The following is a 19462-nucleotide window of genomic DNA, read 5'->3' on the forward strand; positions in this document are numbered from 1 at the left end:
CTTAATTTTTTTCATCAAACAGTGCACTTAAAAGCATCAGAAGCTCAGTGCATATACTGTAGTTGATTTGATTAAAAATACATGTCTATATAAAATCAAATCAAATCAAATCAAATCATGGAAAAAAACACGTTTACATTTTTTGGGGACCAAGACTTGTCTATTCTTTCAACTAATCGATTGAAATAAAACATTTAAATGTCTATTTTTCCATATATAAACACATCCTATGTGTTATAATCAAATCAACTACAGTATATGCACTGAGCTAGTCTGATGCTTTAAGCGCACTGTTTGATGAAAAAATGAAGACAAAAATGACTAGAGGGACCAAGATTTTTTTTAGTCGGGGAGAGCCCTAATATGAACACAGCTTCATACACTTTTGAAATGAGGGTAAATGTTTGTATGCTTAATCAGGATTAGGGCCTCCTTGAAGTAAATGTAAAATACAGATGTGTCGTTTTAAATCCAGATGTTGTGCCAGCAGAGAGAGTGTGTGCAGGCCTTAGTGCCAGGATGAAGTGTGTGTGCTGTGTGCCAATCGTACTGAAGCCTGCCGCAAAGCTGCAGATGGCTATCCACAAAAATAGGGCTTGGCAGCATCAGAACCACCACAATCCAGAGACTCTGATTGGCTCTGTGCTTGTGGACTCTCAGTCTCTGTTCCGTGCAGACAGCGTACTTACAGGCAGTGTAATAATCCAGTTAATGAAAAAAGGACCGGTTTGCAGCCAAGGTGTTGGCCTGTTTTAGTATTAGCTTTTGTTGTGATGTAATGTTCCCCCTATAATGCTCCTAGTCTCTGACTCCTGCAGTCTGGGGATAGGGAGGTGCAGAGCCACACTGAAGTGCGTCACTCATCCCTCCTTCAGTCAAAATGTAGTAGGGGACAAAGGCCATGTGTAGTGATATTGTTGTGACGGGAGTCTTATGCATCTGAATAAAATATGGGATATGCTATAGAACGTGTCAAGTAGAAGTATGGGGCATGTCTTAGGTGAACATGCAGACTCGTGGCCAGAAATCATGGGCTTAGTTGTTTCTTCTCTTTTGGAAATGGGGAAATAGTACAAGTACATAGTGTGTGGCTGTAGCGCTTAGAGGTGTGATGGTTGGACTCTTCACTGCTGGCATATCTGGAGGGAGGCTGTGGCTGGTGGTTCTACCCCCAACCAGTCATCCAGCTAACTAGCCAGCCAGCCAACTAGCCAGCCAGCCAGCCAGTCAGTCAGCCAACTCAGGGCTGCCAGGAAACACAGTGCATTTAATGAAGCAGATCTGGGAACGCAGGTATTTTTAGAAGCCACTTACAGTGAGAGGAAACACCTCTGAATCTGTGAAAAAAAAGCCTGGTTTCTCTCCGAGTTTGCCTTTTCCCATACTAATGTGGGTTTAAGCCATGGAGAAGGCATGGCTGCTTTGGCCCTGCCAGATAAAACCTTGAGTGCCGGAATGCTTCCCATGTTTGTGTTCTACCAATAATGTCATCATCATCATGCCTGACCAGAAAAAAAAACGGACAGTAATTTGATTTGCTCTTGTTGACAGTCTTAACATGGCTTTACATTCTTTTGTGAATGGGTTTACCACAGAAATGCAGTATGCACTATATTCCCCCATAGTTTATTTCATGATACACTTTGCTGGCTGTCTAGAAAGGAAGTTCACAAAACAGGCATCTCAATAAAACTCCTTGATTTAAAAGTGGTCTACAGTGGAGCAGAGTGGAGATCAAATGTTGTACTGTTGTGAATTTGAGCAATGTCATAGTGGCCATGTTAGTCACACTGGGAGGTGACAGATGAGAAAACAAGACCAAAAGGAGAGTGTTCCATGCCAGCGAACACAAACAGTTTTTCACAAACACGCCAATTCAAGACAGCCAGAACCACCGTGAGGACTCCTTAGATGAACTTGGAGAGTTTTCTGAATTAATAAACGAGACTGCTGAAGCCACTGTTTGGCCTAAAAATAAGATCCAGATGCGTCCTCTGTGTGTATCTGGGGATGAGCTGGGAGACTGGGCAGGGAGACTGGGCTGGGAGAGATGGGCTGGGAGACTGGGATAAGAGACTGGGCTGGGAGACTGGGATAAGAGACTGGGCTGGGAGACTGGGATAAGAGACTGGGCAGGGAGACTGGGCAGGGAGACTGGGCAGAGAGACTGGGCTGGGAGACTGGGATGGGAGACTGGGCTGGGAGACTGGGCAGGGAAACTGGGATAAGAGACTGGGATAAGAGACTGGGCTGGGAGACTGGGATAAGAGACTGGGATAAGAGACTGGGCAGGGAGACTGGGATAAGAGACTGGGCTGGGAGACTGGGATGGGAGACTGGGCTGAGAGACTGGGCTGGGAGACTGGGCTGAGAGACTGGACTGGGAGACTGGACTGGGAGACTGGGCTGGGAGACTGGGCTGGAAGACTGGGCAGGGAGACTGGGATAAGAGACTGGGCTGGGAGACTGGGCAGGGAGACTGGGATAAGAGACTGGGCAGGGCGACTGGGATAAGAGACTGGGCTGGGAGACTGGAATAAGAGACTGGGCTGGGAGACTGGGAAGGGAGACTGGGATAAGAGACCTGGCTGAGAGACTGGGCTGGGAGACTGGGCAGGGAGACTGGTCAGGGAGACTGGTCAGGGAGACTGGGCAGGGAGACTGGGATAAGAGACTGGGCAGGGAGACTGGGCTGGGAGACTGGGCTGGGAGACTGGGCAGGGAGACTGGGATAAGAGACTGGGCAGGGAGACTGGGATAAGAGACTGGGCTGGGAGACCGGGCTGGGACACTGGGCAGGGAGACTGGGATAAGAGACTGGGCAGGGAGACTGGGCTGGGAGACTGGGATAAGAGACTGGGATAAGAGACTGGGCTGGGAGACTGGGCAGGGAGACTGGGAAAAGAGACCTGGCTGAGAGACTGGGCTGGGAGACTGGGCAGGGAGACTGGGATAAGAGACTGGGCTGGGAGACTGGGATAAGAGACTGGGCTGGGAGACTGGGCTGGGAGACTGGGCAGGGAGACTGGGCAGGGAGACTGGGCTGGGAGACTGGGATGGGAGACTGGGCAGGGAGACTGGGCAGGGAGACTGGGCTGGGAGACTGGGCTGTTTCATCTGTGAAGCCCACGACCTCACACAACCACTATGATTAGACAACACATTTAAGGTCCAGAAAGGTTCCTGGTCAGATATTCGATTTTTTTCACTATCTGTCGATTATGACAAGAAAGACTCCCTGTATATACTGTACAATGTGAATTTCTGGATTTTTTTTCTAATTTTGTCTGTCATAGTTGAAGTGTACCTATGATGAAAATTACATGCCTCTCTCATCTTTTTAAGTGGGAGAACATGCACAATTGGTGGCTGACTAAGTACTTTTTTATGTGTAAGTACATATGAACAACACAACAACAACATCAATAACAACAGCAGCTGCAGTGGGTTGAGGCCTGAGGGTGGAAGGAAGGGTGTGTGTTGTTGTGACTGAACGCGGGTGATGGGAAATGCCATGCATGCCTGAACACACAGACCAGCACATACCTCAGTGAAAAACACAGTGCTGGTCTTTAGTGTGCATGGGAGTGGAAGAGACCCAAACACACTGGGTTGGGAGGAATGAGTTCACATACACCTATTTGTGCAAAACACTGAAGATACATTTTTCAGGCTTACCAGCCTAGTCTCCCAGTCGGCAGCTGTCTGCACGAGAAAAATAGATCTGGAATGATTGTAGATTGTACAGAGTTTGACATGAAAAATACTGTTTAAAGCAAAACACGTACAGTAACTCCATAAATGTGCAGAGGATGTTGTGTCTCTAAGTGTACAAAACATCTGATTAAATTGTCCCATTTAAAATAGTCCTTGAAAACACTTTGCTGTAATAGGTTAAATAAAGGTGAAATAAATCAAATAATATAACAGCAACAGTAGTATTGGATTGGTGGTGCGGTTTGTCTTTCGGCTGTGCTAGTGTAGGAAGCATCCTCTCCTTGGCTCTCTGTGCTGATGTGGTTTAAACAAGTGTCTAGAGTGATCCGATGGGGGCTCCAGGGGAGAATCGGGTTGCCGGATGAGGATGTGGCCTGATGGAGGCCAGGGAGCTGGGGGTCGGGGGGAGCTACACAGCCAGTCAGATGCAGACTGCTGTTCCTGCTCTTGGCTCTGCTGGTAATCTGAGACGCAGAGCTTTGACTGTATACAAAATGAGGGGCTACCGTACCTGACTGCTGGGGCCAGCATTGAGCTCACTATTTTCAACCTTCATAGATGGCCTTGGTGTGCAGGCTGAAAAATGCAATAAATGGATGCTTGTGCAGATTACTTGAACCATTAATGAATCTATGTTAATAGGGCAAGGAAGGAGATAACCAATCTGATCAAACATATGGTACATTTGATTTTCCACAGATGTAGGTCTGTTTCCAGGTCAGATGAAATACAAAGATCTTGGTTTTGTTCCAGCGAAAGCAAAATAACATCCTCTACAACAAAGAGGACTGGCCTATTGGGTTTAGGAGAGTAATATTGTATTGTATCGTATCAAACAACATATTTTCAGGCTTTTCCTGAAGGAATAAAGACACTGCATGCTGAAAAGGGCATGTTTAATCACCATGGTTACAGCTCCCCCTCCCACTCCCCTCACCAGAGAGGACTTGTTTACCATCTCTACTCCAGACTCAATAACATGTCAATCATCCAGAACCGCCCCTGCAAGCCTGCTATTGGCCCACAAGAAATCTCTCCCAGTTACACCCCTCAAACTCCTCCCCCTTTAATAATGAATTATTTCCAAACAGTCTGTCCTACATCCTATTCATGACACTGGTAAATTGTATATTTATGATTAGAAAAATGTGTTAAATAATACTTATACTAATAATCCAATGTGAATAATAATAACAGTTATTTTTGTTATTACTGCAGTATATATATATATATTTTTTAAATATTTTTTATTTCTGTTTCTAGAGGTAATCTAAATCGGCCTTGAAAAGCATAGATGAGTTGAAATAAAAATTGAAAAGATATATGATCACCTCACATTTTGCCATCTTCATGGCTTTAAATTACATTCCTTTGAATCTGTATCCAGTTCGATTATTTTACCTTCACCTTATGACTTTGTGAGATAGCAAATACAGCAGTAGAGGTATGCACATAGAATAGGCTACTATTCCACTGCAGCATCGTTGCGTGTGGGCTGCAAATGCGTCACTAGTCTCCCCAGATGTAAACACTGTAGTAGCCGACGCAAGCACCTTGGCTAGAGCGACATGCCACGCATTCAAATAACCCAGAGGAGGATTGTGGTGCATAATGCTCTCTGCAAGGATCAGTCTTTTAAGAAAAACTGAAACTCTGTGATAAAATATTAGGATTATAAATGTCAAACGGAGAAATGTTGTTCTCCCGATCAACGAAGAGTCATGTGGGAGAAAAACAGGCATCAATTGAAACCTCTCCTTTTCAGATCAGAACGGAGCAGAGCATATTGTGACAGACAGACAGACAGGGTGAGAAAGAGAGAGAGGGGAGGGGGCGTTGGCGTGTGGGGGACACACATGATGTTCCCATAGGCTACTAAACCCAAGATCGCAGATTCACAACAGCTCCCCATCGCATGTCCCCCACCAGCCAAGCAAGGCGAGTCCTCTCGATGCAGGGATCTGACGCTCTCTCTCTGATGCAGATGCTGCGTGTCAGCAAACCTCCGTTTGTCTCAGATCACTTATCGGCATCTTGGCCCTGAAGTCACATTCCTGCAGCAAAACAAGCATTCTAATTCTTCTTCTACATCCATAGCCCACTACAATATATCCAGGATTTATGATCTACAGTATTTGAGTCGTCATAACAAGCTTTTATAATTCTTCATTGTCTCCTGAAGTGTGTTATTGTATGTTGGTGAAGAGGACAAAGGGATTTACATTCTACTCGTTGATTACTAAACTGATAGATATTCTTTGTATACTCCACTGACTTCAGACCACAGGCAAACAACATGTCACAGGAAAAACATCCAAGTGGGTCAATGGGCTTTTAAACAGCATGTAGGTTTTCCAGTCTGTTACAGCACTGTTGTGACAGTAGCTCTTCGTTCATTCTCTGTTTATTGAGGGTACAGGAATGTGTGATTGTCTCTGTGGGGAGCCGACTCTGTCGCTATCTCTGTGTTCATTGTGTTGTTTACTACAGAGGAGATGGACCGTGCCGCTCCTTACATTGCAGTAATTTTGCTGCCTGCAGCAGGGGCAGGCTGGGCAGCTGCAGTGTCTATGGCGTCTGACCTGTCAGTTTTCTCTAGGAGGGAGAGATTGTGCAGAAATGAGAGTGTGGTACATAACCCCTACACCCACTCCCCAACCCTCTGGATCTCTGCAGCAGGAGTGTGTTGTCAGCTGTACGAAGCCTCTCTCCTCTACTGACAGTCACACATGACTGGGCACAACCACAACATACCGCTATCTTAGCTTTCTTAATGGGGCCATACAATCTTATCGGAGCCCAGTGTTTGGCATTGATTATTCCAGTATCATAATCAACTCTTGAGTTACTAATTTAAAGATAACAGTAAGTGCACTATTTACACTGTATCTATTTACATTTTATCCTCAATTCATTGATATACATAAATTGCCTATAGATACAATACTTTGCAATATAGACCATTACTTCCTGATAAGGACTATTGGGCCTAACTAACTAAACTGATGAGACATACTCTCTGATCAGTCGTGCATTTCTTGTTAGGTAATCTGGTGGTCCCTTTCCTCTGAAGCAGTGGAAACCCACGATGCCATGCATAGCTGTGTGTAGAGCAGAGCAGCGTGGAAATAGGCTGGCTGCACTTGGAGCGTTTATAAATATAGGATTGTATTCTTGATACCACATTTTGTTTGGTCACACAGGGAAATTGTCTTGACTTATATGGATTGTGAGGCAGCAGCTACCCCTTCTTCTTACCAGCGAAAGGTATACATGTTTGGAATTTCTCTTCATTGAGGGATCTGTTCAAATGATGCGGAACCTCTCCTAACGAGGCCCCTTTGAGCTTGTCTGGGCTGCCCCCTTTTGGTGGAATTCCAAAAAATGAATGGCTTCCAGTTTTTTTCTCCCTCTTGCTGCTTTTCTCTCTCTCTGCTCACCTCCATCATGGGATTCAACTTCTAGATCAATGCCTAGTATGTGTTGGTATTGGATAGGCTAGTTAAATTAATGCTTTTGTCTTCATGGGCTAGGTCCAGAATGGCTAGGTATTTATGGAGCATTGAGCTAGAGCCTGGTTAGAGAGTTGGAATTGGAACAAGGAACTGTCCATCTATATATAGCTCATAAAAGGGCCATATGGCTATTTAAGGAATTGCAGTTCTCATTTACCACCCATACTCATTCCAACACACCAATCCTGTGTTATGGTTTAGAAAATGTTTTCAATCAATCCTGTGTGTTAAAGGTGATGAGTGGATTAGTAATAATGGATGGCAATAAATAGAGTGATTAGCACAAGCCTTGGCTAAAGATATCAGCAGAATTAAGAAGGATCATGCTGTGTTCTTTTGACCAAATAGCTGATTTTTATTTTTATATTGAAAAAAAACCTTGCATTTTTCTGTTGGTTACAGAACTCTAATGGAATGTTTGATGACTAATTTCACCTCTTGTATGTTCAGCTTGTGATTTGACCAAATGTGAGAAAGAATCTCAACTATTTGAGAAATGGTTAAGAGTGGGAATGATGAGTCTCCTCCCTTGTGAAGAAGAGAAGCACTCTAGGCTAGTTGGTACTGTGGGAGTATGATGTGTTTGCTTTGCAACATTGCTGTAGTGCATTGTCACATTCTTCTTCACTTACACAGATGTTTGCTAAAGCAGCATGAAATATTCATGTTTAGATTAGTTTAGCAGCCCCGCTCCCTCTCTCCCCTGGTTCATAAAGCACCGCTGATCTTCTGACACCAGACACATCTTACACAAGCAAACACATATATCGAAGAAACACTCCTACTATACACACTCTCTCTCTCTTTCATTTTCTAGTTCTTTCTCTGCACCACACCCAGTATACACCTAATATGGAGGAGGCTGGTGGGAGGAGCTATAGGAGGATGGGCTCGTTGTAATGGCTGGAATGGAATCCATGGAATGGAGTTAAATGTTTTTGATATGTTTGATACCATTCCATTTATTCCATTCCAGCCATTAGAATGAGCCCATCCTCCGATAGGTCCTCCCACCAGCCTCCTCTGACCTAATACAATAATCATTCTATAGGTCAGTATGCAGATTAATTACCCCAATAAACACACAATGGGTGGATTTTCTTATTAGTGCGGAGGCTAATGAACAGACAGAATGATGGAGACGTGTCGTGTGTGTGTGGTTGTGCCCCCCCCCAGCCTACAGGGCTCGGCACCAAGAGGCCGTTGCCTAGGAACCAGGAGTGTCATCGTGTCGCTCGGTGGCATTCTCATTTGGAGTTAGATCCTCTTCAGACAGGGGAAAAAAAAGCACTAGATCACCAAGAGCTCCTCCACATCCATTCACTTGGGCCCACACCCAGGCCTGTAGTAGACTTCCCTTGGCCTCCAGATTAGAGCTCCTGTCATTCAGTTACCATGGGGACATGCTGCCTCACCTTCCCTCATGCATACCTGGGGCCCCTGATAAAGTATTTTTGCCTTTCCTGTCCAAACTTAGATGGCACTTGATACATTATAAATAACTACTGAGTTTCCTCACTAGACAGAATCACCTCACCTCCTCTTCCCCTGCCAGGGACAACATCACCAAATAATACATAAGGATTATAATACACATAATAACTATGGGTTAATAGCACTTAGGTCTAAACATCTAACAGCATAGGCTTAATACCTGGGCGGATGGTCAGAGCTGATTACAGGCAGATTAAATGTATAGAGTTCATAGGGCAGCAACTCCAAATGAACTGTTTGAAGCCTGTCTTTCCCACCATTGTAACCAAAGTCAGTGCATTTCTCAACCAGAGGTAATGCTGGTGTTATTGATACCACATTTCTGTGTGGTTTAGTCCCTTTGCTATCCTCAGTAAACACTGACAATTGTTATTCGTGAAGCTAAAATCTTAATTTGAAACATGCCAGTGTTCTCCACATAATTGTCTTACTGTTGATTTTCTCACGGTCTTGAAGGAAGTTCATATGTCTTAGAAGCTACTCTAGGAGTTCTGATTTCTTTAAGTGACATCATTTTTGTCCATTTTTTTTGCACAGTATTGGTAAACCAATGAAATGTTGTTTCTCAAGCAATTGACTGAAAGTGATCTATCAGCTGAGGGGTTTTCTTTGCTGCAGTTTTTTGCTCTTGTCTTGGGTGGTAGCTGCTTTAATAAAATCTACACTTGAATAAAGGGGTGCACTGTAATCTGGTATGGGTGCACTGTCCATCGGCAGGTTATTGTCAGTGGGACCTGGTCCAGGTCTGCTCCCCAACTGCCATGTAGATGTAGTATCAGAGAAGCTCAGTCTGATTGGCAATCCATCTACTGGCGATACAACTGCTTTACTTTTCCCCCTCTCTCTTCACCCTCCCTAGAATTCCCTTAATAGTCCCAAACAGCAATAATATTTATCTGTAGTGGGGCCAGCTCTGCAGTTTACTAACAAGGCTGGCATAGAGCAGAGTGGGGCCCTGCGCAAACATTCAACGCCCTGACGGCACACCACTTCCTCTCTGAGAGCGTTCTCCAGCTCCCCAGCTCTGCTCAGCGATTACCATTTTACAGCCCACTAATCCTAAAGCCTGCCTCTCCTCGACCTCCAACGAGCACAGTACAGGCTAGGCATGCACACACACACACACACACACACACACACACACACACACACCGCCCAGCTTAATCAGAGTCTCATCATGCCACCCATCCCCACTCCTGTCCTCAGAACTTGATATAGGTCTAATAATAGTTAACACATTTAACCCTTTATCCTCTCCAGGGAAAGAAGCTCATACATGTATTCCAGTATAAAAACCTTTGAATTTATTGTAATTTGACACTGTATATAAGCTAATTAGAGTGATCAATGCTTTATCTGTTAGCTCCATTAGTGTGTTTCCTCTCAGACCCTGTCATCCAGACCTAGAGTGATATGGTGACTGTTTACTCTGATCCTGTCATCCAGACCTAGAGTGATATGGTGACTGTTTACTCTGATCCTGTCATCCAGACCTAGAGTGATATGGTGACTGTTTACTCTGACCCTGTCATCCAGACCTAGAGTGATATGGTGACTGTTTACTCAGGCCCTGTCATCCAGACTTACAGTACTATGGTGACTGTTTACTCTGACCCTGTCATCCAGACCTAGAGTGATATGGTGACTGTTTACTCTGATCCTGTCATCCAGACCTAGAGTGATATGGTGACTGTTTACTCTGACCCTGTCATCCAGACCTAGAGTGATATGGTGACTGTTTACTCTGATCCTGTCATCCAGACCTAGAGTGATATGGTGACTGTTTACTCTGACCCTGTCATCCAGACCTAGAGTGATATGGTGACTGTTTACTCAGGCCCTGTCATCCAGACTTACAGTACTATGGTGACTGTTTACTCTGACCCTGTCATCCAGACCTAGAGTGATATGGTGACTGTTTACTCTGATCCTGTCATCCAGACCTAGAGTGATATGGTGACTGTTTACTCTGACCCTGTCATCCAGACCTAGAGTGATATGGTGACTGTTTACTCAGGCCCTGTCATCCAGACCTACAGTAATATGGTGACTGTTTACTCAGGCCCTGTCATCCAGACCTACAGTAATATGGTGACTGTTTACTCTGACCCTGTCATCCAGACCTACAGTAATATGGTGACTGTTTACTCTGACCCACTAATCTGTTTCTCTCTGTCTGTTTTGCCCAGTGTGCCCAGAGAAGAAGTGTGAGCGGCGGGCATGTACGGACGGTGGTGAGTGTTGCCATGCCCAGTGCCTGGGAAGCTGTACGGAGCCGGACGACGACATGGCCTGCGCAGCCTGCCTGCACTACTACCACGAGGGCCGCTGCGTGCAGGACTGCCCCCCAGACACTTACAAGTTTGAGGGCTGGCGCTGCATTACCATGGACCTGTGTGAACATGTGCACCTGGCCGGTGACTTTCACTTTGTCATCCACGGAGGGGAGTGCATGCCTGAGTGTCCATCAGGCTTCACACGCAATGAGAGCAATAAGTAAGACAGTAGAGATCACACTTCACCTCAAGGGCTCCCCAGTATCAGGCATGGTCCTGGTTATGGGTTGTCTACAGTATTATATTGAGTAGTATCATGATTTCACCCCAGTCATTGTTACTGTAAACAGTCCTCTGACATATTGATTGTGGGGTGACTTTCTGGCAGTGTGTGTTTTGTTGCATTACGAATCTGCATGCAGATGTCTTCTGAATAATTCACCTCTATCTCAACACCTCCTCCGCCTGGTCCTTTAAGTGATAACATTCTTAAAAACAAAAATATGTGTTTTATTGTCACATACACCAGATAGGTGCAGTGAAATGTGTTGTTGTACAGGGTCAGCCATAGTAGTATGGCGCCCCTGGAGCAAATTATGGTTTAGTGCCTTACTGAAGGGAATATCGTCAGATTTGTTCACCTTGTTGGCTCGGGTATTCAAACCAGAAATCTTTCAGTTACTGGCCCAATGCTTTAACCCACGTGTCAAACTCATTCCACAGAGGGCCGAGGGTCTCCAGGTTTTGGCTCCACCCTTGTACTTGATTGATGAATTAAGGTCACTAATTAGTAAGGAACTCCCCTCACCTGAATGCCTAGGTTTTAATTGAAAGGAAAAAACAAAAACCTGCAGACACTCGGCCCTCCGTGGAATGAGTTTGACACCCCTGCTCTAACCGCTAGGCTACCTCTCCAAGGAGAAGCTTCAGAGCTAAACATGCTTCGGGCAGAATGTAATGTTCCGTCATGAATGATTGAAGCCTGTGGACTTTCCAGGTAATTCTGATTTAGAGGAAGATGCTCACCTCAGTACTCAGTACACAAGACCAATCCATTGGGGAATTTCCGTAAATTAGGTCCGGGCCTGTAGGGTGTAGTCATACTGTAGCAAGCATAAATGTAAACATCAGATACAGAAGGGACTTTCTGAACATTGCTTGAATGCGTTCAGGAGGGATTTATCATAGCAGCGCTGTAACTCAGAACATTTCCATTGTTTGACATTTCCCCGTTTGACATCATTAAGTTTGAATAAGAGAATATCTTTGTTAATGTCTCAGGGTAACTTATTTCCGTATTTAGATTTTTCATTCTCCAAACTTTCCATGTTGAGTCTTTGTTGCAGGTTCCATCATATTGAGTAGGGCTGTTGCGGTGACCGCCACACCGGCGGTCACGAGTCATGAAGGTAGTCAATTTCCAAGTGACTGTTTAGTCCCGGTAATTCGTTTCTCCAGGCTCTGATGCTGCTGATGGTCATTAGTAGCCTACCAAACTTGCTAACTGCCTGGTTCTCAGCACTCTATTGTCCCTCTAATCACTCTGACATCAATGCAAAGGTGATCAAAAATCTAATCAAACACTTCATGAGAGCCCTATGCAATTGTGCCAAAAAAAAAACAGAGTGATGGCTTCTAATAAAAAGAGGAGGATCCGATCAGCTTTCTATAGACTAGGCCTACTATATTTATTTCTCAACTTTCCTAATTTTAAGCACATTTTATCTTTACAACAGGAGTATAGCCTACCTGGCTGGCATGAAAATGAACCACAGGAAAAGCGTCCTCAATTCGCTATTTAAGTGCATTTATACAGGTGCATGATAATGGTCCATTCTAAATCAAAACAAATTTTACACATATATTATTTTGTATATGTAAAGACAAGATTAAATCACGAATAGTCTGATGAGTGACAATATTAACATATCACTTGTGAATTATATATTATCACTTGTGAATGATGCCCAGCATAAGAAACTGCCTTTTTTTGCGACTTTTTCGAATCATAGTCGCACACCTCATGTAGCCTAGCCCATATGAATCACCTTAATCTGCTTTACAAAGGGTTTATAGCCTAACTGGCACACATAAGCAGTGCGTGAGTTTCAAGTTTGGAGAAGATCATTTTCACCATAAAAATGCACCTTAATAATAAATGCATTACATGTATAATCGCATTTGCGGTATCTTTTGATAATGGTGTTTTCGCACTAATGGAACATTTGCGCTTATGGCCTACTGCCATGTGCGTATTGCTGCACTTATAATGTGAAGAAATAGCCTCGTAGTTTATCAACATTTTAAGCTAAACGTTCTGTTCTGTTTTGTCAGCCATATTATTTTTTTTTTAAAGTTTTTTTTAATTATGCTAGTGGATGTATTAACTGTCCCAGACTATGTTTGGAATATTTATTTATTGCACAGAATGAAAAAGGTTGACTTTTGTACTATGGGGGATAGTGGATTGACATAGGCTAGTACTTTTGCTGTTCGTTAGGCCTACTCATCTTGTTGGCTGACAAAAATAAATGTGGACAGTTCTTCAATATGCACCTTGGAATTGGTTAAGGACGCGCGCAGTTCTGTCCCCGATGTGTCTGTCTTCACTTGTAGCCTGTGAGAAAGCACCAATCACGTGACGAGAGCCATGTGAGTGAGAGGTGCTTTGGATTGCGCAGCACTCAGGGAGAAGGGCACTACGCAGCACTCAGGGAGAAGGGCGCTACGCAGCACTCCGGGCCTCAAAAGGCATAGATTTTTTTAGGGTGTATTACGGCCACAAAGGGGATACCGCCGTGAAATTCGAGGCATTATCAAGTGCTTGTCAAATTGTGAATGAGAGTGGAGTGTGTACAGCCTGCGCAAAAACTAAGCAGAGCTCGTGACTTTCAAGCGACTTTTTTCAAATCATCATTAGAATCTCATCATGCAGCCTTACAAAAATCTAAACATACAGCCCAACGTTTGTAGAACAACTAAAGTTACATTAATATCTCTAAATTAAGCATATAAGAGTACCTATTTCTTTGTTAACCGCTCAACACAGAATAGCCACATGAGCGCACAAATATGTTATTTGATATCAGTGGCTTGTAGGCTATATGGGGCGGCAGGGTAGCCTAGTGTTTAGAGAGTTGGACTAGTAAGTTCAAACCCCCGAGCTGACAAGGTACAAATCTGTTGTTCTTCCCCTGAACAGGCAGTTAACCCACTGTTCCTAGACCGTCATTGAAAATAAGAATTTGTTCTTAACTGACTTGCCTAGTTAAATAAAGGTAAAATAAAATTTGTGGAAGCCAGGAGATGCTAAATATGTTTATGTTAATTCACTTTCAATTACAGTGAGACCAACAGTTATTTGCTTGACAATCACCAGCTGACTAAATTTCTTGACCGCCACTGGCTTAGTCATGAGTCTTGACCCGGAGGTAGCACTGAGCGAAATCATAATTGGCTCTATTGTAAAAATCCATGAAAACAAAAATGTGTTTTTTTGGTCTTAATTTAAGGTTAGGGTTAGGCATTAGGGTTAACAGTGTGTTTAAAATAGGTTAAGGTTAGTGTTAGGTTTATATAAGATTTGATGACATTGTGGCTGTGCCAGCTAATGACCACTGCAGAGCTGCCTACAGAACAAGATTCATGACAAAAAACGACAACTTGCTGTATTTTTTATCTTATCAGTCTTGTTTTGTCTTTAGGACTGTTTAGTGAGTCATTTTCTCATGAAACCATGGGTTCATATGAGGACTCGTAAAAAATACATAGTTCACAAAGAAAGTGTCCTTGTATTTTAGAAAGCTAAAATTAGACTCATTTTTACTTCTGGAAGTTTGGGATTTTTAAGGTGAGTTGGGGTGAGGCGTCTTAATTACGTTTCTTGGAAATTGTCTTTTTTTTTAAAGTTTTATTTAGTTAAGGTCATTTCTTGAATGTTTTCCCTCTTCTCTCCCCCTCCTTTCTCTCCCTCAGTCACAGTATGTTCTGCAGTGCCTGTGATGGCTTGTGTGATAAGATCTGCGACTCCAAGACCATCGACTCAGTGGATGCTGCTCAGTCTCTAATGGGCTGCACAGTCATCAAAGGCAACCTGCAAATCAACATCCGCCGTGGCAGTGAGTACCAGTACCAGTACCAGTAACCAGGACCACTCAGTCTGTCTGTCTCCCCAGAGACTGGGAGGGGAACACAGAGCACGGGGCCACTGGGAGAGCTAGTGTGGGCCACAGAGTCAACATTACATCAGCTGCCTTCTCTGTGCCCTAAACCAATTATCACATTATGCTATTATGCTATTTATTTGCTCAACTTGACAGAGTGACTTACAGCTTATCTTTAGATATGAAAACTTTTGTACAACCCTGGATTTGCTGGAGCCAGGGTTATTCTCCTCTAGAGCATTGAGTATAGTCATATAGTATAGTCATACAGTATAGTATATAGTATAGTCAGTCATATTGTATAGTCATACAGTATAGTCATACAGAATAGCAGTACAGTTGCCTGTGGGATTTGATGTATTCAGAGCTGTGGTTCTTACACACTGGCTGTTGTGTCTGACTAGTGTTTGCTGACTCTCTCCTCTCCCCAGATAACATTGCCTCAGAGCTGGAGAGCTTCATGGGGCTGATCCAGACAGTGACAGGCTATGTGAGGATCCGACATTCCCACACACTAGGATCGCTCTCCTTCCTCAAGAGCCTGCGCTACATCAACGGGGAGGAGCTCATGGAAGGGTACGGCAGGCTGCTCTCTGAGTCTGAGATGTGTTTGGGGACGTGTCAGCCTTGAACCACAGCCTAGAGAGGAAAGATGTTGTCACTCCAATATCAGCCATATTTTTGAACAGGAAAATTGACACATGGATGATTTAAATGGATTTTTGGAATCTATCTCATGTCAAATGTATCCCAGCAGGTTTTGAATGCTTCACTCATGATTTATTTATGAGTAGAGGCTACCAGCCATAACATTTACAGTACAAAGGAATTCACACAAAACCACCATAACAAGGCACCTCTCCAAGTTATATAATGAAAAGGTGGATGAACTATCCCACTGGGCACACCATGTTATTTCAATGTGGATAATTGGGTATTATTTGGTTGAGACGTTGATCAATGAGATTACAACCTACAGTATATTCACTCAAAAAGGCAGCCAAAAGTTTGTTGAAGTTCCAATGTGTTATCACTGTGCTTTCAACCTTCTAAAAACACAACCACATTCCAATCAAAAAACAAAGCCAGAGTTTTGATTCAGTTGTCATCCAAATGTCTATCACTGTGCTTCCAACCATTTAAAAGCACAGAAAAGTTCCAATGGGAATACAATGTCAGATATTTTGTTTATTTATACAACAGATGAATATCACTGTGCTTCATCTAATAGCAGAATCAAATAACTGGGTTACAGTTGAAGTTACATTAAAAGCATATGGTGCAAGTGATCAATGCTATTCACGATTCTGTGCAGAATATGACAGCGATTGTGCATGCTATCTTGAACATGCACGTGGTCACTTTATATGATTACATAAGAAAGGTATAGTTACAGCAACTTCAAAATGTGGCCGTTGATGTTTTACTCATTTTAAGGTTGAATGTTACATTTGTTTTTAAGATAGCCTTAACTTTAGGCTATTTACTGTATTACAAAAGTAATACTGTATTTGATTGACAACACAACCAAATATCAACGTTTAAAACAGGCATATCTGCTGCTTGGATAGTTCCAGCTGAGCCACTGGCTTAATCCTATTATTTAACTGTCATTTTTGGTGGAGACTCGTACCTATAATGTGCTAAATTTTCGGCAAGTTAATAGGCTATATATATATTCTATATCAAATGTGATATTGAATTGGGTTTAGTTGTCAATGCAATAAGATATCAACATTAGAAGGAGATCTATCTTCTGCTTGGATAGTTCCATCTGTGCCACTGATTTAGTCTAGCTTTAAAGGAGAATTTAAATTTAGAATAAAAAAATGTATGTAAATGGTTTGTTATAGAAGGGTCCAGACATTTTTTCCCCCGCTATTTCACTTGTTTTTGAGAAACTTAGCCCAACCAGTGATTCACTTCCTCATCCTCATTGTGCAGTACGAGGGCTCTGAAAAACATGAACAAACAGAAAGTAGTGATGCAGGTCTTTAAATGTTGTAGACATGAAATTGCATCATTCCAAACTTTATCCGCAACTTATATTCCATTTTGTTGCGACTCGAGCGATACCTCTGTCCATTCTAGCAGCAGCCTACACAGAGAATGGAACAGCTGGATAGGGGAAACAGCTTGAGTCGCACAAAATGTAATATAACGTTAAGGATAAAGTTCGGAATGACACAATTTAATCTAAAGTCCCGCATCACTATACTTAGAGCGTTTCTGTTTCTAAAAGGATGTATTTGGGTCTTTTTGGAGCATTTGTTCATGTTTTTTCAGAGCAACGCACAACGAGGATGAGGAAGTGAATCGCTGGTTCGGGTAAGTTTCTCAGAAAACAAGGAGAAGATGGAAAACAAGTGTTTGGACTCTGGACCCTTCTATAACATGCCATTTACATCAAAAATAGAGATTTGGTTATTAAAAAGCCATTCCAGTTGTCAATAAATTAGTAATAGATATGTTAGATTCATATCTTCTCAGTTAAACAATAGGACTAAATAAAAGAAAATAAAACTTCAAATGCACTTTAAATAACATGTTATCTTATTTAGTCTTACTCTTTAACTTATATTTTTGGTTGAAATGGAGATGTGAATCCAACATATCAATTATTAATTTGTAGTGCATATAACAATGAAGGTCTGACATCGTCTATGTTGAAACTTGGTTACCATGATGGCATAATCCTGTGGTTTAAATTTCACCGTAAACACAGCAGTTGATTACTTAAAAAAAAATCAAATGTGCATTATTTTCCACGTAGATTCCACGTCACAATACGCTGACAAATTACATCGAAACAACGCTGATTCAACCAGTTTGTGCCCAGAGGGCTCTGTCTGAATGGAAACCCAGGTATATCAGCCTATTCTGGCTGTAGCATGACATCACCAGGGTCCTATCCCCTGTCAGAGATAGGGAGAGTGTTTCTGGAGATGACCAGGAGGGTCGTGGGAAAGCCTCTCAGGTCTCTTGTTGTCATCCCTCCCAGGCTAGAGTTACAGTGCGAGGAATGCTCTAGAGAAGGGCTGGCATTCCGCTCGTTCCCAAGGTATTCCATGTAGCTGAGAGGCTCTGAGTCGCTCTGTTTCATCTCTGGCCCTCTCTGTGTGCACAGCTCAGTGTTAGACAGACACACCCACGCACACTGAAACACAATCCGCTCTGACGTCTTCTCCTCTTAACACTTTACATATCCACCAGATGGAAAACTAGGCCAACCACTCTACAACATTTTGACGACTTTATCCTCAGTGCTCTATTGTGTGCTTAAAGTAAATCAATTGACTGATTTAAAAAGTGGTTTGGTCCCATCTATGCCAGCACAGCTGCGAGGTGTGATAGTAAGTTAACACCTGTCTGTTGTCTCCCCTCAGGATGTATGCTTTTTCTGCCATTGACAACCAGCGCCTGCAGTACCTGTGGGACTGGACCCAACACAACCTGACCATCAGGGCTGGGAGGCTGTCCTTCCGCTTCAACCCCAAACTCTGCATGTCTGAGATCCACAATATGTGGGAGAAGACTGACATCACTGAGAAGTTTGAGGAGGGCGATTTCCGCAACAATGGAGACAGAGCAAGCTGTGAGTACACCTATGTGATTTAATAAGAAGCCTTAATCTAATGCAACACTGTTATCACAACTAAGTTTTCTGTATGTGTTGTGAGAAGATTATATGAGACAGGGGTTCAGAACTTTTGTGAAACAACACAATTAAAAATATATGGCAAATAGATGGGAGAGGTTGGATGGACATCAGAAACCGATGGGAGAGGTTGGATGGACATCAGAAACCGATGGGAGAGGTTGAGGGTAGAGGAAGGACAGGACTAGAAACAAACAAAATATAACTATTGTAAAATAGATTGTGTCTGTAAAATATATATAGTGTGTATTAGAGGTCGACTGATTATGATTTTTCAATGCCGATACCGATTATTGTAGGACCAAAAAAAGCAGATACTGATTAATCTGACAATTTTATATATACAGTGCCTTGCGAAAGTATTCGGCCCCCTTGAACTTTGCGACCTTTTGCCACATTTCAGGCTTCAAACATAAAGATATAAAACTGTATTTTTTTGTGAAGAATCAACAACAAGTGGGGCACACTCATGAAGTGGAACGACATTTATTGGATATTTCAAACTTTTTTAACAAATCAAAAACTGAAAAATTGGGCGTGCAAAATTATTCAGCCCCTTTACTTTCAGTGCAGCAAACTCTCTCCAGAAGTTCAGTGAGGATCTCTGAATGATCCAATGTTGACCTAAATGACTAATGA

At 42.9% G+C, this 19462-nt stretch overlaps 1 protein-coding gene across 1 annotated transcript in view; it reads left to right on the forward strand.

The window, feature by feature from the left end:
- Positions 1 to 19462, forward strand: part of LOC139400755 (insulin-like growth factor 1 receptor) — a 159598-nt gene that overhangs the window by 106783 nt on the left and 33353 nt on the right. The window contains exons 3-6 of the mRNA XM_071145437.1: positions 10916 to 11222; positions 14978 to 15120; positions 15597 to 15741; positions 18552 to 18760. Coding sequence (XP_071001538.1) covers positions 10916 to 11222; positions 14978 to 15120; positions 15597 to 15741; positions 18552 to 18760 — 804 coding nt within the window. The remainder of the gene's footprint in view (positions 1 to 10915; positions 11223 to 14977; positions 15121 to 15596; positions 15742 to 18551; positions 18761 to 19462) is intronic.

This window comes from Oncorhynchus clarkii, chromosome 1, assembly GCF_045791955.1.
Source record: "Oncorhynchus clarkii lewisi isolate Uvic-CL-2024 chromosome 1, UVic_Ocla_1.0, whole genome shotgun sequence".
NCBI classification, from domain to species: domain Eukaryota; kingdom Metazoa; phylum Chordata; class Actinopteri; order Salmoniformes; family Salmonidae; genus Oncorhynchus; species Oncorhynchus clarkii.